Consider the following 25,697-nt stretch of genomic DNA (forward strand, 5'->3'; position numbering starts at 1 on the left):
TTGGATAAATAATAAGCATTAATTACTGTTTTAGTTAGAAGAGATTGAAGATGTGCTCAATAGAGACTTCACCTCGTAGTTGATAAACCATCACACCAGTGATCAATCCCGGAGTAGTCAGTCGATAAAAATCGATATCGATTTGGTCAATCAGTAATTCGATAAAAATCGGTAAATCTGATTTGATTGATATCGATTCTATGAATCAATCGGTAGAAATCGATGACACACTCCTTTTTTTTATCGATTTCTCTTGATTTTTACCGATTTCATCGATTTCAAATCGATTTCATATCTGTTCATATCTGTTCATCAAAAAATTAAAAGTGACTTCGTGCAAACAGCAAATTTATTGAGCATTGAGTTGAAATTGAGAGTCGAAGGATCAAACATTTATCACTTTATTGTTTACCAAACATTTCTCACTTTTAAATAAATCTTCCCTTTTCTTTAAAAGCAGGCTTAAAATCTTCTTCTGATAGCTGATATTGGCCCCTGGCAGGTTTATAGGCACCCAGGTTTTCAGGATCTAGATCTCCCGTCCTTTCAAAATAACGTCGGTGTAGTTCGGGTCGATCGAGGTGTAGCTAGATCCCGGAGTAGTCAATAGATAAAAATCCCAAATAAAACAAAAATTGTTAGCAATCAAGTGATTTTTATCGATTGATAACGGAAAACGGTGAAATCTATCGAGGGATTAGTCTGAATCCTGACTCGAAGGAGCGTTTGAAATTTAGACTAGGAAATCGTTATCTAACGGTTGTATTACTCGTGATATGTGAATGTAACTGAACCTTTTTTTGTTATGCACAAAATAAAGCGTTTTAGAGAAAAAAAATTGCGAGTGTGATAGCTACCATATTTCTCTTTTTTATATTTGCTGATCAGTTGTTACTCGTGGATGTGTTTTCTCAGCTGTACTATCCACTCCTCTATCTAACTCATGCCAAAAAACATGAATTGCGGACTTTCGTTACAAATCGTTAAAATTATGAAAAATCGATAATATCGATTTGACACAGCACTTAAGTTTATCAATTTTCACTGACTTCCGTTATCACTCGATAAAAATCACTTGATTGCTATCGGTTTTTATCGATACCGATTTTTATCGATTGACTTCTCCGGGGATCAATCCACCACTTCCCGAGTCCCGTTCCCACTTTGAGATAAAATAAAATTCGAGATAAAATAGAATTAGAGATGAAATAAATTTCGTGGTTTGTTTGTTTGTTTGTTTAATTGGTATTATTTTTGTCTGACTTAGTCGATGTTAAAGATTTCAGCGAAACATTTCATTTCATTTCTGATCCTCTCTTCAGATTTCTCATAGCGGTGGTATCGAGAACAAGAAGAAGCCCTCACGAAGATCAAGATCGCTGATCATGTTCTTTCACTTATGTTCACCAGTTAAAACTATAAAGATCCACCTGCCTTTCCGCCAGATTTTTCTTTTTGAATCCTGACAATATTCAATATCTTTACAATCCAGTACTTTACTATCATTCTGTAATTATTTGCAGTCGTCTACAAGAAAACATGATCAGAAATTTGTCAGCACAAGTGTTTGCTCACATGAACAATCTAGACAAACTGTACGTAATTGTTTTAAAGAGCGCTTATTAGATGTGGATTTTGATTTTTTTTATGATTTTTTTTTTCTAAGTATATACGAGCGTCTGAATCAACTTTTAACTGGTTGAAACGTCGTTTGTTCGATTGACCTGGAGTACAACATTTTTGTTCAGGAGCATTTTTATGTGATCATCCAACCTTTTATTACCATTAATTTCCAGTGGTTTTGTGGCTTTTCAACGAAATCGAAAATGGCAACCAGCTTAACTTAACCCCAAATCAACTTCCGAAAGACTGTAATCGGATAACAGAAATTTGTGAAATTAAAGATCTTTATCAGTTTTTGCTTTCGAGGGCTGATTTAGACGCTGAAAAAAAGAAACTAAATAATGATAACCATAATGATAATGACAATAAAAGTAATAGTGTTTTGTATGAAAATAGTGTTTTTGAATGAATAGTTTTTTCTTTTTTTTAAGCGAATTAATTGTAAATAGGATTTTAATAGTTTTTTAATAAAATTGTCTATTATTATTGAAAAAAAAAGTAATAGTAAATATAATATTAGTATATGATAATAATAATAATTTTGTTAATCAATTTTTCGAATATATTTTATTAATAACAATGCTAACTATTAAGATCCTATTTACAATTAATTCACTTAAAAAAAAACTATTTCGTCAAAACACTGTTTACAATTCCTTTCGTTTAAAAAAAACACTTAGTTTTGATTAGGAAAAAATTCATTTCATTGCACAAAACTTATTCAAATTAAGATCATTTTCTTTCAATTAAAACAATTCATTTCGAATAAAAATAGAAGAAACTATTTTCAAGGTCAACTGCGTCTTACTAAGATAATCACTAAAAATAATCACTAAAAAGAGGAAAATTAATTAGCGTTGCCATTTAAAAGTAAGGAAACACATCAATTATTATATAATTAGTATAATAATAATAATAATAATAATAATAATAATAACCGACAAAGTGTTTTTTCTGTGGTTATTGATTTTTTTAATTGTTGATTTTAATTAGTTACAGGTTTTAGAAAAAAAAATAGTTTAACCAGAACGTGCTGCATCAGTTGAACGAGAGACACCTCCGAAGGTGTCCGGTATAAACTTCACATGATTTTATATATTGTGTAATTGGGTAGGCGACGCGTGCGATTAAACGAGAGTGTCATTTTACGGTGACATTTGTTTGTTTGTTTGTTTTTTTCTTTTTCATAGATATCTTCCCTTGAACCAAATAACTCACCTACCCAATAATGTGTTTTCAAACCTAACAAAATTGATGAAACTGTAAGTGTAGCCTGCTACATATCACAGGAAGATGATATCCAATGATCAGTAATCAATAATAAATGGAAATAACTTTTCGTTGTACTCATTTTAGGAATTTGAGTTCCAGCAATATTGAAACTGTCGATGTGGATGCATTTTCGGGTCTAAAAAAGTTAAAAATACTGTAAGTTCCCCTTCAGGCCACAGAGAACACATTTTCTTGTGGATAAGTTAAAATCTCATACTACGCTTTGAATTCTGGGTACTGGATGGCATATTCCATCCTTAAAGGGACTGGTTCACGATAATGCGCATGCGCGCCGTTTGTATCTTCAGAATAAATTTGTCGGGTCAACACTAAATTCGAAATCGCCATTACCGGTACAATCATTGAAAATCCTTCGTTTTATTCGGACATCGGTCGCTTTGGCTGGTCTAGTTATACTTCGGTAGTGGTGATTAATGTGTGGTTGTGTCGTTTGACTGGTTACGTTTTAAGAAGACACAAAAAATAATGTTTTGATCATGGAGGTTCAGAAGAGCATCGTGGCCGTCCGGCAACAGGACGTTCTCAAGAGTCTCTGGAGATAGAGAAGCTTAGCCTATCGATCTGGTATGGTTCTAGGAGTAGTGTGTGGCATACGAAAAGAATACACGACACTTGGAAAGTGGTTAAAGGCATGAGTTCGTTCAACTTTGATTTGATTTTTGACTCCGACCTGTAGTTATACCGCAACAGGCCTCGCGATCTTCACCGATCTGGTACACTTGAAATGTTCCTTGTATCTTTGCTTTACGATCGTATATGTTTAAGAATTGATGTTTTTAAAATAAATTATTGCCTGAATATTCTGTTTATAATCTAGTTTCTTTATGTGTGCTACTCGATAACATTTGTTTTGCGGAACACTGACCCAATCGAAATTTATGCTCAATTAAGGATAATCTTTATACTCATACGTTTTTTTTTTTTTTTTTTTTTTTTTTTTTTGTCACCGGTCAGGCGCTATTTGTAGGTATTTCTGGGTTTATATAAGGCGAACTGAGAGAACAGTAATAAGATGTTTGTTTACAGATTTTGTTTGCCGATCGGTGACTCTATTGTTAGCGTGGGTACGACCTCGTAAAAATACACGTTGGTAAATGTTTGTTTCAAAGCAGGACAGGGCTGTAAATCTTATTCTTATCGGCTGCAACATATATCTGAGGAGTAGCAAAGAATAAACTTGAATTATGGGGATAAATAAAATCAAACCAAATGCCCGGAAATACTCTCGCGTCGCGAACAATTAATTTGAATTTTGTAAATTTACTTGCTAGCATCTAACTCGTTCCGATTGGTTGAAAAACAGTCAGTTACTGTCAGAACTCACACATGCGTATTATCGTGAACCAGTCCCTCTAAGCGGAATTCAGGATATCTTGAGCAGAAGTCTGGATTCTAGAGCCAAGGACTTCTGATTTTACAAGCTAAAATCCTTTTCATACCCGAATTCCTTATGATTCTTTATGTAAACTTTTCCCGGCTTCCCGAATTATTACATTGGGAGCTCTTTATTATTACTTTTATTATAATTATTGTTATTATCATTTTTTTTATGCCGTAAATACGTCTGAATGGTTATTCAATGAATAGTTATTGGTTATTTAAATTAATGGTTCTTCGAAAGTGCCTTACATATTTTGTTGTTGTTGTTGTTTTTTTTGTTTTTGTTTTTGTTGTTGTTGTTGTTTTAATTCATATGGTGTTTAATATTTTCAACCCGATCGTACCAATACCCCTGAAATGGAACTGTACGGGAGTTCTATCTTCATATCTTCTGTTTCAGTGACCTGTCGTTTAACAAAATCAAGAATATTCCAAAGGAGCTGTTTGTACATGTCAAAAACGTACACACGCTGTGAGTATGACAAGCATTTACAGTAGACTGCAAAACAGTCAGCTTTTTTCTCAAGATCATGCAGTGAAGAAATGTTTTGTTTGACTGCTCGCGCTTTGAATACGCAAAAATGCGGACTGTTTTTGCAGTCTATATTTACAGCTGTGTACACTATTATATATTCTCGTGGTTTTAATGTGTAGTCAGTTGAGAGCTTGATGATAATGCCTTGGCAACAGGGTTTTGGCAGCAATGTTTTTGTCAAAATTTGCTTATTTCTATGACTGTTTAGTGCTATTACATCAAATTTATGATAGCCCGTGATAACTCTAAATACATTTACCTTTCAGTGAATAATTTAAGAGAAATAAAATGACCAAATGCGAGATGCCGGGTTTAGTTTTCAACAGTGTTTTATATTTGTCTCGGAATTTCTCAAGGGGCTTACTTCCTACATTTTTTCCTCCAATAAAAGCGTGCGCGACGCGCTCGCTAAGCAAGATCTCTCACGCATGCAAAAAGGAAAACCCCGAGATCAAAGAATGTGAAAACCTTCCGAAAATAATTCCCTATTATTCTTGGGTTTCTCAAGAAGTAATAATGTAGTACTCTTCAGACATTTAGTTTCAGAAGAAACTCATAGTGGGTTGAAACGTGTAACTCTCATATGTTTGCTTTGTCCGATGCTCGTGATTATTCGTTTTCGAAAGTACCATAGTTGGAACGAGAAGAAGAGATAACTGACCAATCAAACTTCGTAAACAACGTGACATAATTTTCCTTCAGGTTCCCGCGCCCGCTTAAAAAAATGGCCGACAAACGGGGGAAAAACTCCCGAAAGCCGAGAAAACTTTCAAAGGTTGAAACCAGGAATATTAGCGAAACACTGAGCAGGATATTATTGCCTTACCACCCGGACCAAACGCAACATTATGAAACCCATTGACGGCCTCGCAACTTCTTGAAGTTGTCACTTCAAAAAACGATGCCTCGTTTACTCTCTGCACAGTAAACTTATAATGCAAATAGGCTTTTAAAATTCTTATGTTAAAAGTCTAGAATAAACAGTAAAAAATATTTTCGAATAAAATTCATTAGCTGCGTATCGAAAGTATCCAAAACCTGAACCTGACATCTTCGCAAAAAGTGATGCTTGTAATGCGTGTGAGAAGCATTTTAAAAGAGCTTAAATTAAACTTAGATGTTGTAGTCACGATAGTGTTTTGAGCTAATTTTATGAATGAACAAACTCAAAACAATAGACAGAGAAGCCGGTTCTTGAAAATTTTTATTCAAAGTCCAAAAAGTTAATCCTTTAAAGCAATTCGGAAAACACTATCTGGATCGTGGATCCGTTCACGCAAGTGACATCGGCTAAGCGCATGGCAAAATTCAACAAAAATTCCATCTCAAATCAGGGCACATTTTGTAATTTTTCTTTAGTACCGAAGAGAAATATTTTTAAAACGTCTATGAAACATTTAAAAATACATAAATTCCCTTTCAAAAACGTAATTGTATTGGCCATAGAGTGCAAAATGTACCTTAAAATTCAGCAAAAACCTTCGCTGACTTGGTTGCATTTCAAAACAGACAATGGGCTCCGCCGTGAAAAAAACAAGGTTGAATTCCTCGAAGGACGATTTCTTGATGAAAAGCTTCCCTTTCTCCGCAAAAAGAAAGCTGAGCATTCTTTTGAACTTGCTCTTTCCATTTTTTGTCTTTTAACGGTGTATTTTAACCTTGAAATGCAGAACTCTTGTCTTAAAACATCTGCATGGTGATCGCGCAGCAGCCATATTGTTGAAAATGGATATCCGTTACTAAGATTTCCAAATATGGTCAAAATGAATATTCACAAGCATTGAACGCGAGTTACATGTTTCAACCCCTTATGGGTTTCTGGTTTCAGATAATATGAGGGTATGATTCTGGGTTTTCTAGTGATTTCGGCTCAAAAATATGACTAAAAGATAAATTTACGCATTAGCGTGTCACCTATGTTGTTTTCGACAACTGAAAAACGTTATGAACAATGTTTTGTACCTGCTGTATCGGTTCTAGTTTATGATTTTTGAAATACAGCAGTCGCTTTTGCAATGAAAATGCTAACTTTAAACAACAGCAAGGGTCAAGCGTACTGTCCTACTACACTGTCTTAATGATGTTCAAATCAGGAATGTTGATAACCAAAAGATTTAAGAATTTTGTCATTTTATAGGAACGAACAACGTTATCGACCCTTCCATAAACATTTGTCAAATTTCATACATTTTCTTCTTCTTTTTTTCTTTATACAGAACTTTGAAATCAAACAGTCTTCAAAGGCTTCACGAAGACATATTTTCCTTTCTCCCAAATTTGGATTCTTTGTAAGTTTCTGCTTTATTCATTTATTTTTATATCCCATAGTACAGTTTTCTTACATCCGAAAGGAAACATGATTGCCAACGAGCAGCCTAGTGAAGACCCGAGGCTGCGAGGCGGTAGCGGAATAAAGCTGTGCTCGAAACTTCCATAAGGTAGTGGTTAGTGGTAGTAGTTTGGTCATACAATCGAATTGGGTTCAAAATATTTTACCCAAATACACTGCCTGTTTATGCCGCTAATAATGCCGCAAAATTTATTGTCTCGTGGCTTTGAAGCAAAATAATTTGGATGGCTTCATAGGCAAGCACCATAGATCTTTTTTTCTTTCCTGAAAAGTAGACTTCTTAAACTTTAAAAAGAGACCAAATACAAGTCTATTCGTCCAATATTCGTGGACTTATGATTTTTTTTTGGGGGGGGACTCTAAGTTCGCGCAGGAGACCCTAAATTTTACGCAAAATGACCTTTGGGAACCTTCGGACAAAACCACGAGCTCCAATATCTAGAAAGATATCATATGACAAAAATTTAAGCACGCTCAATGGCTGAGAGCGTGTCAATTTATCCCAAACAATGCAGAAAGTTGAAATTTTTCAGTGCAAAAAGTTGAAATTGAGCGCAGAGAGTTGAAATTAAATTGATCCTCAGCCTCAGGTGAGTTAAGGGTCTGTCAGTAGAACGACAACTCTCTTAAGTTTTTTTTTTTCGGTGAGGATGAAGAATGTGCAAATAGAAGTAAATCATCATGAGCCATGTATATTCTTATTTCAGCTTTATTCACTGCTCGGCATTTTGACCCACACTCCAAGAAAGAAACAACAAGAAACAAAAGCCAAATAGCAAAATGCAAAATTCTCGACTGACAATCAAACAGTCATGAGAAATGTCTGAAAACAAAAGCACTTTTCATTAAATCGAGAGAGTAGTGTGATTGAAGTGCTGCGGAAAATCTTTTTTTAAAAGCCTTGTTTTCTTTTAGTTTGTATTTTAGCCGGCTTCGCGTTTGGAAGGCAAATACTAGATAAGCGTACCCACCTAAAGCCTTCTTCTTTTTACCACCAACACGACAACTAAGTTCGAGATGAATCCACAGTTGCGACGCTTTCCTCAGCCAAAACCTAAATAAACAGCAATCTTGCTAGCAGTTATATTTCTTTCCGTGACAGCAGTGGAAAAACATGAAAAGTTAAAAACGTAAAATGACAAAAGGCTCCAGTTTTTGAAAAACAAATTTCTAGCTGATGCGTTTTTATCCATCAATATTCACCTGTCAAAATTTTGACCAATCTTCGTCGAGGTAACGAGGTTGTCATTTGTAGGCGGGAACAGGGAGCGGTGACAAACGTTGAAACGTAAAAGAGGAAAAGCAAGTCAAATTTTTGCAAGTACATTATAAACAAGTAATCACATGATTTTCCTCGGGCAGTTTGGGATAAATCAGCACTCGTAAATTTTTCAAAGACCACAAATTGCACTCGCCCTACGGGCTCGTGCAATTTTGTTAGTCTTTAAAAAATTTAATTGTGCTGATTTATCCCAAATTGCACTCGAAATCATGCGATTACCTCATAGATACAAATCGGACAGCGCGCACGTATAGGTAAAATTTTTGTTCGTTGGCACTTAACGATAGCCAACTGGTAAGTATCTTTTCTGTATTCTCGCAGGACTTACAGCCTCCCTAGGACATGAAAAATTGAAAAGAAGCGTCTCACACCGCTTCCACAACATTAACCATGAATCTATCATAAGACAGTTGGTTTGCCTTACCTAATTTATGCAAATAAGTATAAAAGTGATTTTTGGCTATGTTTCTTTCCCAATCAATTTTTCAACTGCATTTTTTTTTTAATTCCATCGTAGGGATCTATCTTACAACAAAATCGATTTTCTGCCCAGGAAACTGTTCTTTTCCCTAAATCAACTAATGTTATTGTAAGTGGACATTGACATGTTCCGTATTGTGAGTTATCATTATAGCTAAATTCTTTAAATTTTTGTTTAAAATGCGACTGACCCTTTCTAATCTTGCAAACATTTGTGGACATTAACGGCCAGTGAAGGCGTTCATATTTCTATTTGCAGAATAGTTTTAAAAACTGACCTCATAAAAGTTTAAGCTAACGAAACAAAGTTTGGAATGGTATTGGAGTAAGGGTCCGCACTACTTGTCAAAACGTTTTGGTTTAAATAATGGAGACTTTTAGAAACACGTTTGGGTGAAAAGACGCACGTTTAATTTAAGTTGACAATTTCTCAAGTTAGTAAATAAACAGATAAACACTTTACCAATTAATTTTTATGGATAAAATCTATAGGAAACTACCAATTTTTGTGTAGATGGGACAATAAAAACTAGGTAAATTCTGAACTTTGTTCAATTGTTTTAAAATTATACCAAATTCGAGAAACTTTATTTTTTCCCTACTGTGTTTATTTCTCAGATCTTTGCAACACAACAACATACCGGTTGTATCGAATGAGTTCTTCTCCAGAAACTCTATTCTCATATACAGGTAAGAGTCGATTATTTCATCATTTTAGTTTCAGCCCAAACATTTTAACTGAAATCACACATACTGTCAACACGTTCTTAAGTTAAAATTGATCTTCTAAAGTGTGAATATTTCGATTATTTTTTGCCTAAAAAGGTAAGAAATTTGGCAAAAAAAAAAAAAATAGCCTTTTTGTCATTTATTTGAAAGAATAAAACATATCTCGTCGCAATTTTACTTTGATTGCTTAAATATTGCCAAACGCAACAACAAAGCGTTAGGTTAAGGAAAAGGAGAATCTAATGGAATCTTGCAAGTACCGTCTTTAGATTTTCGATTGTGGTAAAGAGATAGCTCAAAGCAGAGGGATATAAGCTCGAGGCGTCTAAATTCCCCTTATCTGTTTAGAACCATGCTGAGGTTTTTTAGCCGACGTAGCCGACCAATCAGAAGCAAGGAAATGTTTTGCCCAAATATACATGGAATCAGAGAATTCAAGGCTAAAAACTTTGCGCTTGTAACGCTTATACATTTATGTCTTCGACCGAAAGAAATCGTTTTGTGGCATAAAAGATAAAGTAATTATGCTCCTATAAAATGCAACCCTGGGAAAACATAAAGAGACACAAAGTTAAGCGGTATGGCTTAAAAAATTCGACCAGCTACGAAGTAAGACAAGTATGTTTACATTTCTTCACGATATCGCTAAGCCTCTCGCCGAAATCAGCAAAAAAAAATCTGCAGCCTTTTTGACCGACAAAGATCATCCTCTATTTTAGTACCACGGCAAACCAGTTATCTGTAACTTCTGTTCCCAATGATTCAGCAAAACCAGCATTGCGATTGGTAAACTTTGCAGAAGCGTTGTACAAGGCGAAGAAGTCGGAACGGAATCTTTCTTTTTTTATGAGTGTATATATTTTTATTAATTCATTCAGAACATGTACAGCACGCGAACACATGAATTATGGCAGTTTTGGTTAGACATGTGACATGTGAAAGCTGTTTTGTTTTTGGGGACAAAGAAAAGTTTTAAGCTGCGAAATTTACCTTCGAGGACTTCGACCTTGTTTCCTTCATGGCGGAGTACTTGTCCTTTTCCAAGTCAGCAAAGTTCTTTGAGAATTTTCTGGTACATTTTATACATTATGCTCAAGGAAAGTACGTTATTGAAAGAAAATTTATGTATTTATAAATGTTTCATAGACGTTTTATATTTTCTTGATAGCGTTTTAAAAGAAAAATTGGAAAATGCGCCCGATTAAGTCTGGTTTTCACTAGCGACAGAGTCGGAGTCGAAGTCGTAAGCGGAGTCGTAAGAGCGCTTATGACCTAGTGAAAATCAAAAATCGGACTGGTAAGCGCAATCATAAGCGCGACGGAATCGGAGTCAGAGGAATCAGAACGTTTCCATTTCTTCCGACTCCGCTTACGACTCCGTCGCTTACGTTCCGCTTATGATCTAGTGAACACCAGATTGTCGGAGTCGGAAGCAGGAGCTGAAGGATAAACCATTCACAATGCACGTTCCCACGCTTTGTGATTGGTTTGGTTCTTCTGCTTCTGCTTCCGACTCGGACAATCTGGTTGTCACTAGATCATAAGCGGAACGTAAGTGACGGAGTCGTAAGCGGAATCGGAACGCTGTTTTCACTAGATCATAAGCTCTACGCTTCTGATTACGACTCCGACTCCGTCGCTAGTGAAAACCATCCTTTAGAGGCAGATTTAGTGTTCATATTTTTTTTTTGCTATGTGCTCAGCCGATTTTATTCGTGTGAACGGATCCACGATCCAGTCAGTGTTACGCGAATTGCTTTTAACGGCAAACGTTTGGGTTTTCGAATGAAATTTTTGAAGAAGCAATTTGTCTGTCAACTATTGTTTTCCGTTTGTTCATTGATAACACTAGTTGAAAAAATGATCGTGAGACACAGCTTGCATTTCATTCTTCTTATTACAGTCACCCATCACTTCTGCGAAGATGCCAAAGAATGTTTTACAATTTTTTCTTTCGGGTTCAGCTGCTAGTGACTAATGGTAGCCCAAAAACCGTTTTTTGAAGTGACAGCTCAGTCAAGAAATCACTTCTCTTATAAGGCATATCACGAGTAGTTGACTTTGTCTTGTTCGGAGGTGGTCAATGCTTGTCATTTGGGAATAATATTCCGTTTTTCGTCAAATATTACCTCGCCTTAAAACAGTAACTGCTTTTTGCAGCGCATCATTTACATCGCCATACAAGTTTTCCTAGGCACTCGTCGACAGTAATTCCATATAAGGAAGTTCATTCTGAGTGGTTCCCCCCCAAAAAACCCAGCATTGCAACAGAGTTATACGCTTTGGGATTGTATGCCTCCGCTCAAAGTTAATATAATTGCTAATGTCTTATAGTCAAAACTATGAAATATGTTTAAATATATTTCTGCCATTTAGAAAAAAGAGTAATGGGAATTATTTTCAAAAACGACTAAAAACTTAGGGTTTTTGACACTAAAACATCACAAAGTATTTGTAACTGCCAAAAACTAAACACACTGTCAAAAAAAGGAGATATGGTTAAACTAAAACCTATTCATGCCGTGCAACTGGCACTGTGTTTCTCTCTTGATCCATATCACTTTTTCAACTCAGGCGATTTAAGCAAATATCCTTGTTACGAATAAAAACTTCTTTTTTCTCTAGGTTTTTAAACGCCAATAGTTTAGTGCATATAGCGAACGGAACCTTTGCTAATTCCCTGATGTCCCTCGGCGTTAAATTTACTGCAAGGATGTGAGTATCCCTGTTTCTAGATATTATTGTTCTTTTTCTGGGAATCCTTAGCCGTGTATCAGCAGCAATGTAGAATAGATTATCTCAGTCTTGCTCTGAATCTAGCTTAAGTGGATAATGATGTTGCGTTGAGGTCATCAGTTTTGTGTGATATACTCTTCTGTGACAAATTTTATATACCATCGATTAACACTTCTTCATGCGTAAGGCTGATTGCAAAATCTGCTGAATTACCAACATTATTTAAGTCAGCTTCTCGCTAAATGACAACGAAAACGAGTTATTTTTTGCCCTAAATCACTCCTTTTTAAAAACCTGCTTCATGCCAATGCCGTTCTTTCTACCGACTTGCAAAGTTTGCCCCCTGAATGATGTGTGCATTACTGATTTTATGATTATTACCTTAATTAAAGAATGCTGTCAGATAACCCTATAATGACGATAGAACCAGGAGCATTTAGACTTGGCCAATATTCCTTAGAAATGTAAGTAATATTGGTTAATTGCAGATCATGTATCGCACGAGATATGGTACTGACTAATGTAAATAGTATGGAGTAATCGAATCCAATTGTGTTTTTCAGATACTTGCTACGGACTTATATCAAAAAATTAAGCCTGGATTCTATCATTGGTGTTCGCAGTCTTGAAAATGGCCTGTAGATATCCATTCGTGTCTGTTTTTTTTTTTTTTTTTTTTTTTTTTTTTTAGTTTTATTCCTTAATGGGAATTTGCGCAGTGAGCTTTTCAATTTCGTCGGTGTTCATCGTCAAAAGAATATATATTAGAATCATCGGCATATTTTATAGTCAATATCATGCATCATCATGCATCATACACTGTACCTGGATGGCCATTTTTAACGTTACTCAATGCTTTCATGTATAAGCTGCCCAGGTATAGACTCCTCACGCTTACATGCACGGTGTTTGACCCAAAACACTACAAGTGACAAAGGGCCCTGAGATTCCTATAGTTCATCACAGTCTCTTTAATCCGTCTAGAGGTTAGTCCTACGATAATGTTAAAAGAAAAAAAGAGAATGTGTATGTGACTTGTTACTTAAGGTAGAATACTTCGTCGAAAGTGCGGGCGTGCGGTATTGACGCACGGGTTGTCGACTTAAACAACGTTATTTACAAAAATTAAACAACGAGCGCGTAAATGCCGTACAAAGCACTTTCCATGTGGTATTGTGTTTATTATATACCTATTGAGAAATTCAACATTTTGCCAGCCTTTTATTTGAAATCTTTATGAAAACCTAAAAAGCCAAAATATGCCGCTACACACCGCGAAATGAAAAAGAAAACGAAGAAATGGAGTAATATTAACTTTTTTCAGAATGTACGTCCAAATAAAATTGAACAAATTAGACTAAAGTGATAGGTTTGAAAATAAACAGACGCATATGGCTTAAGCTTAGCTCCGATACAAAGTACAAGTGCAAGCTTAATACGTCTCGTTCTGTCTATTTTTTTTTTCAGCTATCGTTGTTGTTTTGCCGGCTTTTTCCAATTTTCCTTATTGATGGTGAAATATACAAAACTATTCCAATCCAATTTCCGCGTTGTCTTACACGTTTCTACGAGAAAAACTCTACTCTACCGCATCCTTTCTTTTGAATGTCTGCGAAGCCACTCGCAAAGCGATGACGCTGTAAGCTGCAAGCTAGGGCGGATAAGCGATTCAAAAGGACCGAATATTGGCGCGAAACTCACACACCTGTGTTTGGCTTTTGATTGAACGTATCATTTTTCTCACACGTGAAAAACATTTTTTCGCGATTGTGATTAACACACCACGGTAAAATTCATTTCCCACGTTAACGAAGCGGCGGTAAACTTTAAGGTGGTTTCAGCCGCCTACGGCTTCATTCGCGTTATTGCGGTAATAAAAAGATGATGATGAGGATGATGATGATGATGATGATGATGATGACGATGATGATAATGACAATGACAATGGTGATGATTATGTATGACAATAATTTTTTTGTGTGCCTTTTTTAGGTTTATAATAGGGAACAGAACACTTGGTACATTGATATACTCTTCAAAAGACGACACACAAAATTGCAGAATTTACCTGTTAGTAAACGTAACAGTAGATACCCGCATTTAAGAACCTGAAGATTGTCACTTTACTACCCAAAAATACAACAACCTGAAGGTTATTACGAGAAACAATTTAATTGTAAATTTAAGGAGAACGTACAGTACCAACCTGTATATAAATTTGATAATCAATTTTTTTAGGGTTTTTTAAGGACCAAACCCATTTTTTTTTTATTCCGTTAATAAAAAATATATTATCTCCTTCTTAAAAATTGAACCTTACTAAGAACCTATACAGCCTAGATTGTCAAAAGAACCTAATTTTCGGACTTTAAAAGTGTCGTACAAAATGTAGGTTCTTATATGCGGGTGTTTACTTTATATTTAATTACGTCTGACGCAGACGTGATGTTTCCAAAGTTTCTTTGGCAGCGACATTATGTAAATATTCAGTGGAAGATATGTGAGTTGGCAAAGTTGAATAATTCGAGGTGAACAACACTGTCAGTTGTTTATTTGACTCATTTACCTTCTAAGCTAGTTACTTTATGGAATTACGTTAATCAGTTCAGTTTGAACTCATGTTTTCATTCCCGTAGACGACAACACTACGTAGGCGATCACTTTGTCTTTGAATTGACTGCCGGCATAGTTATAATAGTTGTGACCCTACGAAACCACGACGGCGACAGCTAGTAACGGGAACATCAAAAAGCAATAGGTTTATGAGCAAAACAACAACTCTGCGCGTGCATCACGCTTTTTTGTACATTTCTTTACCGTCCCTGCACAACAACGACTTGAATGACCAATTTTGGGTTTACTTGGGAACGGGAACGGCAAAGCGGTAAATTCTACCATCCCTGTTTGAACTCGGGTGTGGTTCCTTCTCTTTATCTCCAACCCAAAATCTCTTCTTTCAATTAACTGGGCCCTTAGGGATAGTCGCGAAAGAAAGTGAAAAGATGCGAAGTCAATTTTTCAGCGACATTGTCCTGGACGTCGCAGTTGTCTGTCCGTAAGGTCCCTAGTGTTGCGCGAGTGGATCGCACAGCGAGGCAGAATTCGAGGTTGGCTGTATTTTACATATCTCTTGTTTGTCCTCAAAGATGTCATCTAATGTGACGTCAAGGTGCATTTTAGGATTAACAGGCAAAACGACTTGAAGTGCGAAAATAACAAACACCAAGATGTCATGGTACAATATCATGTTTTATTCATCGTCTGTCATACTATACTTACCATCGTGACAAACTTCTCAAACAAATCAAAGAGAACAGAAGACACAAGGAGGTTCGATCCAACACCTTGGCTGTAAATCCTCGCCGAGGAGGATTTACAACCGAAACTCTGCCGCAGCAAAAAGGCGACTTGAATTCCAGTGCGAGAGTAGTGAAGAAGTAGACGAGCGCTGCAATCTTGGACAAAATCTTGATAAAATCGCATAATTGGAGAGCATTTTTTCTAAACATCGTAGCGGTAGCGATTCTTCCGGTCCCTTTCCCACCGCCTCTGGAAACAGTGTTGTTGTGTCTTCCCTCCAAAATTCGAACATTAAGATCGCAGTGAACTCAGGAGGACGGCGCCTTGGAAGACTATAGAATAGGAAAATGTGGCGTCACATAAAGAATTAAGAGAATTAGTGCTTATTTGCTTGCATACAACAACAACAACTTTATTTCAGTATTCCCACGTTAGTACGTAGTATTACCTACTATTCTAAACAATTTTCAATACGTTTCATTTATACGATACTCTAACGAAAAAGGTGAGCTAAAAACACACAATTAAAATATCGTAGTTCATACTTTTTGTCTGGATACTTTCATTTGGCTGGTAGGACAATTTTGCCCATGTAAAGCTCACTTACGGTTTGCTGTTTGCCATATTGGATCAGATTAGATCTTGACTCTGCGACATGAAACATAGAAACATTATAAAGATGTAAGTTTAGATAACACAGCTTGGAAATAGAGCTTGAAATATGACTCAAAGAAAACAAGGACAATTCAAGAACGATAATCTGCAAAATTCTGGTTGCAAAAGGCAACAAACCTGATTGAAATGAAAGTTAAATACTCACGTTCTTGCCACAACGCCAAACAGACCAGTTTCACGTCGCCGACGGAAGCACGACAGCTATGTGTTGAGCAATATCATGCGCAATATTGCGCAAATCATGACGTCACGTCCGGTTGAAGTTGCCGTCGCCCCGAATGTGGCCAGGGTTCATATCCCGGCGTCAACGCCATATGTGGGTTGAGTTGGTTCTCTCCTTTGCTCCGAGAGGTTTTTCTCCGGGTACTCCGGTTTTCCCCTTTCCCCAAAAACCAACATTTTCAAATTCCAATTCGACCAGGAATCAGGTGGACGAAAAACCACTTTGAGGACGTGCCATCTCCAAATCATTATTTGTTTATTACAGCGGAGCTCCACGCGCGGCGCGAGCCCCATAGCTAATGAAATGTGGTAATCTACCCATCGCAGAAAATTTGGTAATCATGTGACCGTACACCGAGCGAGCGAGCGACCGTCCGTCCCCACCACAGGCATAGCAATATAAAATAACTCAATCAACAGATATGGCAACCCAAATGCAACTCAAGATTTTTTGGAAGGAAATCACGTGGCCGCCCGGACAAAAAAAAAACAACAACAAAGTCGTGTCTTTTTCGGCGATATTTTTTAACTGAGAAAGAGCTAGAGCGAGTTATTGAAAACAAAGGAGCCGAATTTCGTAGGAAGAAAAACGTGGAAATTCAAAGTGGCGGTGAGAAAATGAGAAATTGCTAGGACCCAAGGAGCGGCCAGCAAGGTGAAAATGAGCGACAGTGAAAAATAAAAGGGAACATGAACACAGGAAACAAAATATTGGGTTAGCACATACGACAATTCTTCCCTAAAAATAATGTGTAACTCGGAAATTTGACGTTTTAGTCGAATAAAAAAGCGTTGTAGTCGTTCAAAACAACGGCAAGGGAAAGACAAAAAAGCGTGCTACAGCGCAATTTTGTTTTTTGCTAATTAGAAGAAAAAGTGTGCTGCACGTGCAATTTGTTTTTTGCTAATTAGATCTATTAGTCTTGAAGCCATTTTCATTGTCGTCCCTGTTTAGCGTTACACAATTTAATTTTTTTTTGTTTATAAGTATTAGTAACCAGAGCTTCGCTGTTAGCCCTGGCTATATCTATACATTAATATTATACGGCTAAGTCGGCTGTTTTCGCCTTGCGATTGGTTAAGTTGGGCAGTCCGTAACTTGCTATACGGACCAAAATTTCAAAACTGCAAATTCTCAAGTTGCATGCAGCTCTAATTCTCGTTACCTTAAAAAAAAAAAGAACTCGGATGTTGACTTCGTACCATGATATTTTAACCTGTGTTTATTTGTGAACGAGGCCGATAAAGAAACTGAATCGTAATCTTAGCGAAAAAGAGGATTCCAGTGCGTTACTTGAAAATTTTCACACGAACATCGAAAGGCGGGGTTCGAGACGTTTTGCCTAAGAGAAAACGACCTCGAGTGATTCCTTCGACAAATAATATGATAGCAAACATACCTGCACGTGATAATCTTGACGAGCTTCTATGTAATTTACCGTGTTTCTTTCGAATACCATTGAAAGGAAGATGGAGGCGACTTCGAGCCAGACAGAAGACTCCAGCATCACATTGGCGAGCCAATACTTACAGTGCTTTTAGCTTTGACAAATAAACGTTTTCAGTATGGTACATTTGCATTTTGATTTTATTTCCTGTTAAAAGCCTCTGCAATATACCATTGTTTCCGTGATTTAATTAAAACTTTTATAATGTGATGCCTGTCAAATGACTGCTAAATCGGCTGTCTAGCACTTGTTGCCGGTTCCCCTAACAGGAAACCATATAATAAACATCTTATTAGCCTTGTTTTTTTCGCTCGGATCCTCAATTTCTTTTTCCATCGATTTACGGTAAAGACCAAAAACTCGGCTAATAAGAGGTATGGATTGAAATAAGGTAATGGATTAAGTACATGTTATTGCGTAGCATCTTACTGCCTTTTTCAAGGGCTAAGATCGGTTAAGTATAAATCACTCCAAAACGTTCACTCATTTTTATTCATCTTATATTTTGTATTTGTTCTTACCTATTATTAATCGAAGCCATCTGTTTAGTGGTGAAAATAACGTGGTTTTTTCAAAAACAGGCTGAAAGAAAGCCAGTTTAAGACTTAACATTGTATCATTCCAATGAAGCATAGTTACACTTACATGCGTCATATTCATGCTTTTAAAGCATTCTAGCAACTATTCAAGAGCAGTCTGTCAAGTCCATTTTGTGATCGTCCATTCCGGAATAAGAACACCCAGAGACATTATAAAAGTTTGTTTTTACTTGTTTGTGTGTTTTTCTTTGTTTTTGTCGTTTCTGGAAAGTCTTCAAATGTAAAGAAATTGCTTTTATTTTTTTTTCCAGGAATCCTGTTAATTATGAAGCACAGGCAATCAAAGCCGAAACCGGGGTAATATTTTTCCTTGGACCATTCTTCATTTCCGCCCTCGCTGGATCAGGTTACTACCCGATAAAGACAGTCAAGGAACTTTACAATGAGTTTTTCCTCTATCTTCCGTGTCCTTTGGGAACATATATGGACTCTTCTTCTAGAAACGTCATTAAAGAGTGTACCCAATGTCCTCCTGGTTAGTAAATTACAAGTTCTGACTGAGTATTACCAGGACGACCAGCTGATGTCCCAATGTACTGAGATAATTTAAGCTTATAGGGGGCGTCGATGCCATCTGTTTTGTTACATGCTAAAACATATACCTGTACTTTCTGCACTTTTCCATTTGCAACGTAAGAGAAAAAGCTAATGAACAAAAATCTTTTGTTCTATTCTCCCAGTGGGTGCCCATTTTATGGCTTAGTTCTACATATAACGCCTTATATATAGCTTGCAGCCTCAAGTGTCCGCCACTGTAATTGGGGTTCCTTATATTTGCTCCCTTCTCCTTTACATTGTGCGTTTCGGGAATCTGCAAGGTTTTTATACATGTATGACTCTGAATTTTCAGATACACTTCATCCTCAATACCGGAGGATGAAGTAATGAGTTAAAATGGTTGTCTTTGTAAATGTTTCATTGAATTATATTATTTTGTTGTCTTAATTTTTTTATGAGGATCATATCTCTCTCTTATATCAGTGCCGATTGTTTTCAGTCGTACTTGAATATCGCATGCAGGAGTGCTTGTTTTTGGGTGAACATAATTTAAGACTATTAACCCTCTAAGCCCTAAGAGTGATCAGCATCAAATTTCTCCTTGTAATATCAATGCTTTGTAAAACAGAGTGGTCATGCGCATTATGGACATGATCACGTCACTCAAGATGAATCCTGCTTGATTTTTTTCAACTTAATTCTCCCCACTTCTGTAGGAAATGAATAGAGGCAACAAATGAAGATTCAGATTTTGATCTTAGGTTTTTAAAGGGTAAACTCGATGTAAGACTCATTCTTAGACTGTTTGCAAATTATGGTTAATCTGAAGCAACGAACTCCTCCATCAAAATCTCACCTAAAGTAAAATGATTTGTGGATTACAAATTAAATTGTTTTATTTAAATAATATATTTATCAACGGGAGCTTTGCTTTTACTCCTGGCTAAATCTATATATTATATAAACAACGCTCTAATTCAACTCACTTCGATTAGTGCAATCTTGTATGGGGTAATTTTGGTAAAACGTTATTTGACGAGGCTAAAGAAGCTTCAGAACCGTGCTTCACTGAACCTTCTCTAGGTATGATAATGCTGACGCAAACCTTTTTTAACATGACAAGTTTCAAATACAGAAAGCCTCAATGGTTTACAGTTCTTTAAATGGTCATGTGCTACTACTAGCTCCCTGAGGGACTTTGTAAACAAGCTAACTGTCCCATTCCCGTGAACTAACTTCATGAAGAACAGACTAACTTCATGAAGAACAACTTTAGTGTTCATTGCACGGTGCTATCACATACAGATACATATATGTACTAGCTGATTCAATAAATGCTGTTTTCGTGAATTGCGCACGTATTATTTGGTGGTTACTCAAGCAAATCATTGCAGGGAGAGCAGTATGCCCAAAAACCCAATAATCAATTGCCAAAGCAAGCTTTTACTCAGTGTTAACTGAATTAGGCACTTCTCCCTTACACCACCACCCTTTGACGAATAGTTGTGTATTATTTTCTTTATTTTTACAGGGGGATATTACTCCGATGATTTCGGCTACTTAAGTACAAGCTGCAAGAAATGCCCAAACGGTTCATTCGTTGCTTACGATAGAGCACCCGGAAAACATTCTCGGGATTGCAAAACCTGTCCATTAGGTAAAAGTGAAAGGAGTTCTAGCTTTTTTTTTTTTTTTCTATTATATTGATTAGGGTGTTTCGATATAGTTCTTCAGAGCGATACCGATATTTTTCAATAGCTTTAAAAGTGATTGTATCCTTGTCTGATCGCTATGAAATTTTCACCCACGATTGTGTATAAATTGACATTTGTCAAAGTGTAGGTTTTAGTAAAATCGATATTACTATGACAACAAAAAACAAAAACTTTAAAATTGATAAACGCTTAATTTTGCCCGATCTACACCAGCTACTGAAAATCCAACACTAGGAACTTAGTTTGGTGTTTAGCAAATAACCTCCGTAATAATTAAAAATTTATGTATGTTTAAATTCGACTAAAACGAAAATATATTTCAAACCTTAAATTTTCAATAGCCGTGATATATTGCTTAATAAAAACGTCATAAATGACTCAAATTATTCTTAAGTAGCTCAGAATGCTGCTTATTATCATATTTCGATGCTAGGAAACTTTCGGGTATGTTCGTTTCTGGGATCTTAAAAACTAACTCGTTTTCTCACCACCTGTCTAAGTGCAACTTCATTCCAAATTTGGACTTTTAGCGCTTCTTTGTATATCTCTGAAAAGACTCGAACGACTATTTTTAAAAATCTCTACACATAATCTTTATAATGTATATAATAATTTCTGAAACATTCATTAAGGTTGATTCACTGCAACACCTTGAAATTTTTCAAGACAAACCTATCCTACGAGCTAGTCAAAAATCCGCGCTACAACATTCACTGTTTTGACATCATGCTAATTTTTCCAAATTAATGCGGACAATACATATATCCATGACTAGTACATTTCAATGTGAGTATTGTCAATGTTAATGTATAGTGCGCATCATTTTGGAAAAATTAGCATAACGTCAAAACAGCGAATGTTGTAACGCAGATTTTTGACAGGTTCGTAGGATAGGTTTGTCTTGAAATTTTAAGATGTTGCAGTGAATCAATCTCAATGAAAGTAAGTTTCAGACCTTATTACAGGTATTATGAAGATTATGTGAAGAGATTTTAAAAAAATTCGTTCGAGTCGTTTCAGAGGTATACAAAAAAGCGCTAAAAGTCCAAATTTTGAATGAAGTTGTACTTATACAGCTGGTGAGAAAACGGGTTAATTTGAAGATCGAAAATAAACCAACATTTCCTAGCCTAATAAGGATGATATTAAGCAGCATTCTGACACTACTTTCGAATAATTTGAGTCATTTAAAACGTTTTTATTAAATAATCTATCACGGCTATTGAAAATTTAAGGTTTAAAATATATTTTCGTTTTAGTCGAATTTAAAAATACAGAATTTTTTACTTTTTTCGGAGATTGTTTGCGAAACACCAAACTTTAAGTTCCTAGTGTTGGATTTTCAGTAGCTGGTCTAGATCACACAAAATTCGGCTTTTATCAGTTTCAATTTTTTTGTTTATTGTTGTCATAGTAATATCGATTTTTCTTAAAACTACATTTTCATAAATTTCAATCCATAGCCAGTTACTGGTGAAAATTTTACAGCGATCGGACAAGTAAAAAACCACTTTTAAGGCGATTAAAAAATATCGGTATGACCTCTAAAAAACTGTATCGAAACACCTTGAAAGATACAGCAAAACCAGGGATTAATGATGCATTCATCTTTCTTTAATCTCAAAGCCTCGGAGCCAAGGTATGAGTTTTGATGCATCAAAAATTATTCTACAGTGGAATATACAATTAGCCTAACTCGGACCAGTGGGGGAAAAAGGCAAAAAACGGGGTAAAATACGAAAAATAACGGCGAGTGAAGAAAGCCGAGCGGTCCTGTCCCCAGACTACCTATCGGCTCGCTTCGCTCGAGTAATTGATTTATTTTCATTTGAGTATAATGGCTTAAGAGAATGATCTATGTTGATTTTTTAAATTTGTTTATAATGGCTAACATCATAACATCAGTTGAGACTACCCAAAATTGCAAGTCCAAAAATACCGAATGTTGCCTTAAAAGGTGTTTCGATACATTTTTTTGCAGACCATACCGATGTTTTTCAATCGCCTCAAAAATGATGTTATCTTTGTCCGATCGTCACAGAATTTTCACTAAGATTATCAATTAAAGTTTTTCAAAAATACAGTTTTTGGTAAAATCAATATCACTATGACAACAATAAACAAAAAACTTTAAAATCGATTAAATCCGAATTTCGCGCGATCTAGACCTGCTACTGAAAATCCGACACCAGGACCTAAAAGTTTGGTATTTAACAAATAACCTCCGAGAGAAGTGCAAAATTCTGTATGTTTAAATTCAAATAAAACGTATGCATATTTCAAACCTAATATTTTCAATAGCCGTGATAAATATTATAATATAAAAATTCTAAATAACTCAAATTAATCTTAAGTAGCGTCTGAAGGCTTTGATCCTGAAAACTATTAAACTGTTTTCTCACCACCTGTCTAAGTGCAACTTTGTTCTGAATATTGGCTTTTAGAGCTTTTCTGTATATTTTTAAAAAAACGGCTCCACAGAATTTTTTTTACCCTCACCACACAATCTCCATGTTGTATATATTATTAAAATATCTGAAACTCTCATTGATCGCAAGAAAGGAAATACACTAAACTTTCCATGCATCGAAATATGACGCTACTGACGCTAGATTAATTTGAGTTCTTTAGAACTTTTTTATTTAACAATTTATCACGGCTTTTGAAAATGTAAGGTTCGATATACATTTAAGTTTTATTTGAATTCAAGCATACAGAATTTTTTCCGTCTCACGGAGGTTGTTTGCTAAACATCATACTTTAAGTTTCTGGTGTCGGATTTTCGGTAACAAGTCTAGATCGTGCGAAATTCGGATTTAATCGATTTTAAAGTTTTTTGTTTATTGCTGTCATAGTGACATTGATTTTACTAAAAACTGCATTTTGGCCAACTTTAATTCATACTCAATCACTGGTGAAAATTTTGCGGCGATCGAACAAGGATAAAATCACTTTTAAGGCGATTGAAAAACATCGGTATGTTCTCCGAGAAACTGTATCGAAACACCTTAAAGAGTCAAAAATGCTATTCGGGGAGTGGGGAAAAAAGCGTCGAGAAACTTGGTAAAATTTCCGAGAACTGATCTTTGTTGACTTGCAAGTTTTGCGTCTTTGGGAATACTAGAGTAGCATTTAAGTATAGCTCGTGATAAAAGGTGATTTGTTCGGCATGCGGATATGTGATATACCTAGTCTTGAATGGTGCCTCTCTCTCGCATGGTTTATTAACCAGGATTTTTATTCTTATTATAAATGTTTTATAGGTACGGAAACAGATTTCTTTGCCGGACTTCGAGGCTGTCGTTGTTTGGAAAATCATTATCGAACCAATATGTTTAAAGAATGCAAAAAATGCGAAGTAGGATTGGAATGCAAGGATGATTACGCAACCTTGAAATCCGGTTATTGGTGGAGTTGGAGGATCGAGTCTTACAAAGAGCATTACCGACATTTCATAAAAAATCTTTTGACATCTACACCAGCATTAGGAAAAACCGATGTACAATATCCTCACCCAATACCCACGCCATACAGATGTCCACTAGAAGAATCCTGTGAAGGTGGCTTAGATTCTCGTTGCAAGATTGGTTACGAAGGCCCACTTTGTAGTGTCTGCAGTTCACGGTATTATAAACAGTTCCATTCATGCAAGAGATGTCCATCGATGACTTGGATAGCTGGGCAGTTGTGTATCATTGCTGCGATTATTTTGATAATCGTTGCATTTTCTGCGTGGTCAAAAAAGGTGAAAAACGGGAAAAAAGAAGGAAAACACTCATTAACAGACACGTTTTTATCCAAGATCAAGATCGTTATCGGCTTTTATCAGGTCACCAATGGTTTGCTAGATGCATTCTCTTACATATCATGGCCGGATTCTCTTCAATTGATTGGCAAGTATTCAGCCATTCTGCAGCTGGGCGTTCTTGAAATAGCGCCAGTTAGCTGTATTTTTGATGGATTGCATGTTGACGCTTTTGGAAACCTTCTTGCGATAATGACAATAAATGCCTGTTTGATCGGATTTGCTTGGATAATTTACTTTTCCCGTAAAGCTATCATTTCGCAAAATCGTCGTTTAGAAGAAGAGGAAATGTACCACAAAATTTCAGAACTAAAAGAAACAGTTTATAGAAACTTGTTTTTTGCCCTGTACGTGACATACCTAAGCACATGCTCTAAAGTAACCTCCGTCCTGCCAATTGCTTGCTGGAAATTATGTCAGGACAAAGAAGACGAGAACTGTTCTGAGTATCTGAGAGCAGATTACAGTGTAAAGTGCGATGATTCAAGGTATAAGAACCTGGCAATTACTGCCTACCTCTCAGTTGTCTATATCATCGCACTACCAGTTGCGACTTTTATCTCTCTTTGGAGATGTCGAAGAAGCGAAAACTCCGCAAACGGCAAGATATCTGAGGGTCGCGACACGGAATTGGTTAGAGGGCTGAGTTTTCTATTCGAAGACTACAAAGACCGTTCCTGGTATTGGGAAATGGTTGAGATGTCTCGGAAAATGATCGTTACATCGGGTCTTGTCATGGTGGGGAGCGAAACAAGGTCTTATGTTGGCTTGACCTGGATCATTGGAGGAATGTATGGGATACTTTTTTCCTGTGTCAGGCCCATCCAAGATGATTCTCAGAACAGACTGATGACGGCATCTCTTGCAGTGACTATTTTAAACTTGGGAATTGGAGCTGTGAGTAGGATTCCCGCAGAGAACCTGCCTGCTTCAGACATTACCGACATGAACAGTGTGGCTTTCGACATATTGATTCTCGGAGCAAATACTCTCGTTATGGGACTTTTGATTCGTAAGATGTTTTTCT

At 36.2% G+C, this 25,697-nt stretch overlaps 1 protein-coding gene across 1 annotated transcript in view; it reads left to right on the plus strand.

Moving 5' to 3' along the window:
• The window catches only part of LOC140926396 (uncharacterized), a 56,088-nt gene that overhangs the window by 28,773 nt on the left and 1,618 nt on the right, over positions 1 to 25,697 (plus strand). Inside the window, exons 8-10 of the mRNA XM_073376146.1 lie at positions 18,904 to 19,127; positions 20,682 to 20,807; positions 24,129 to 25,682. Of these exons, the coding sequence (XP_073232247.1) occupies positions 18,904 to 19,127; positions 20,682 to 20,807; positions 24,129 to 25,682 (1,904 nt within the window). The remainder of the gene's footprint in view (positions 1 to 18,903; positions 19,128 to 20,681; positions 20,808 to 24,128; positions 25,683 to 25,697) is intronic.

This window comes from Porites lutea, chromosome 2, assembly GCF_958299795.1.
Source record: "Porites lutea chromosome 2, jaPorLute2.1, whole genome shotgun sequence".
Lineage (NCBI taxonomy): Eukaryota > Metazoa > Cnidaria > Anthozoa > Scleractinia > Poritidae > Porites > Porites lutea.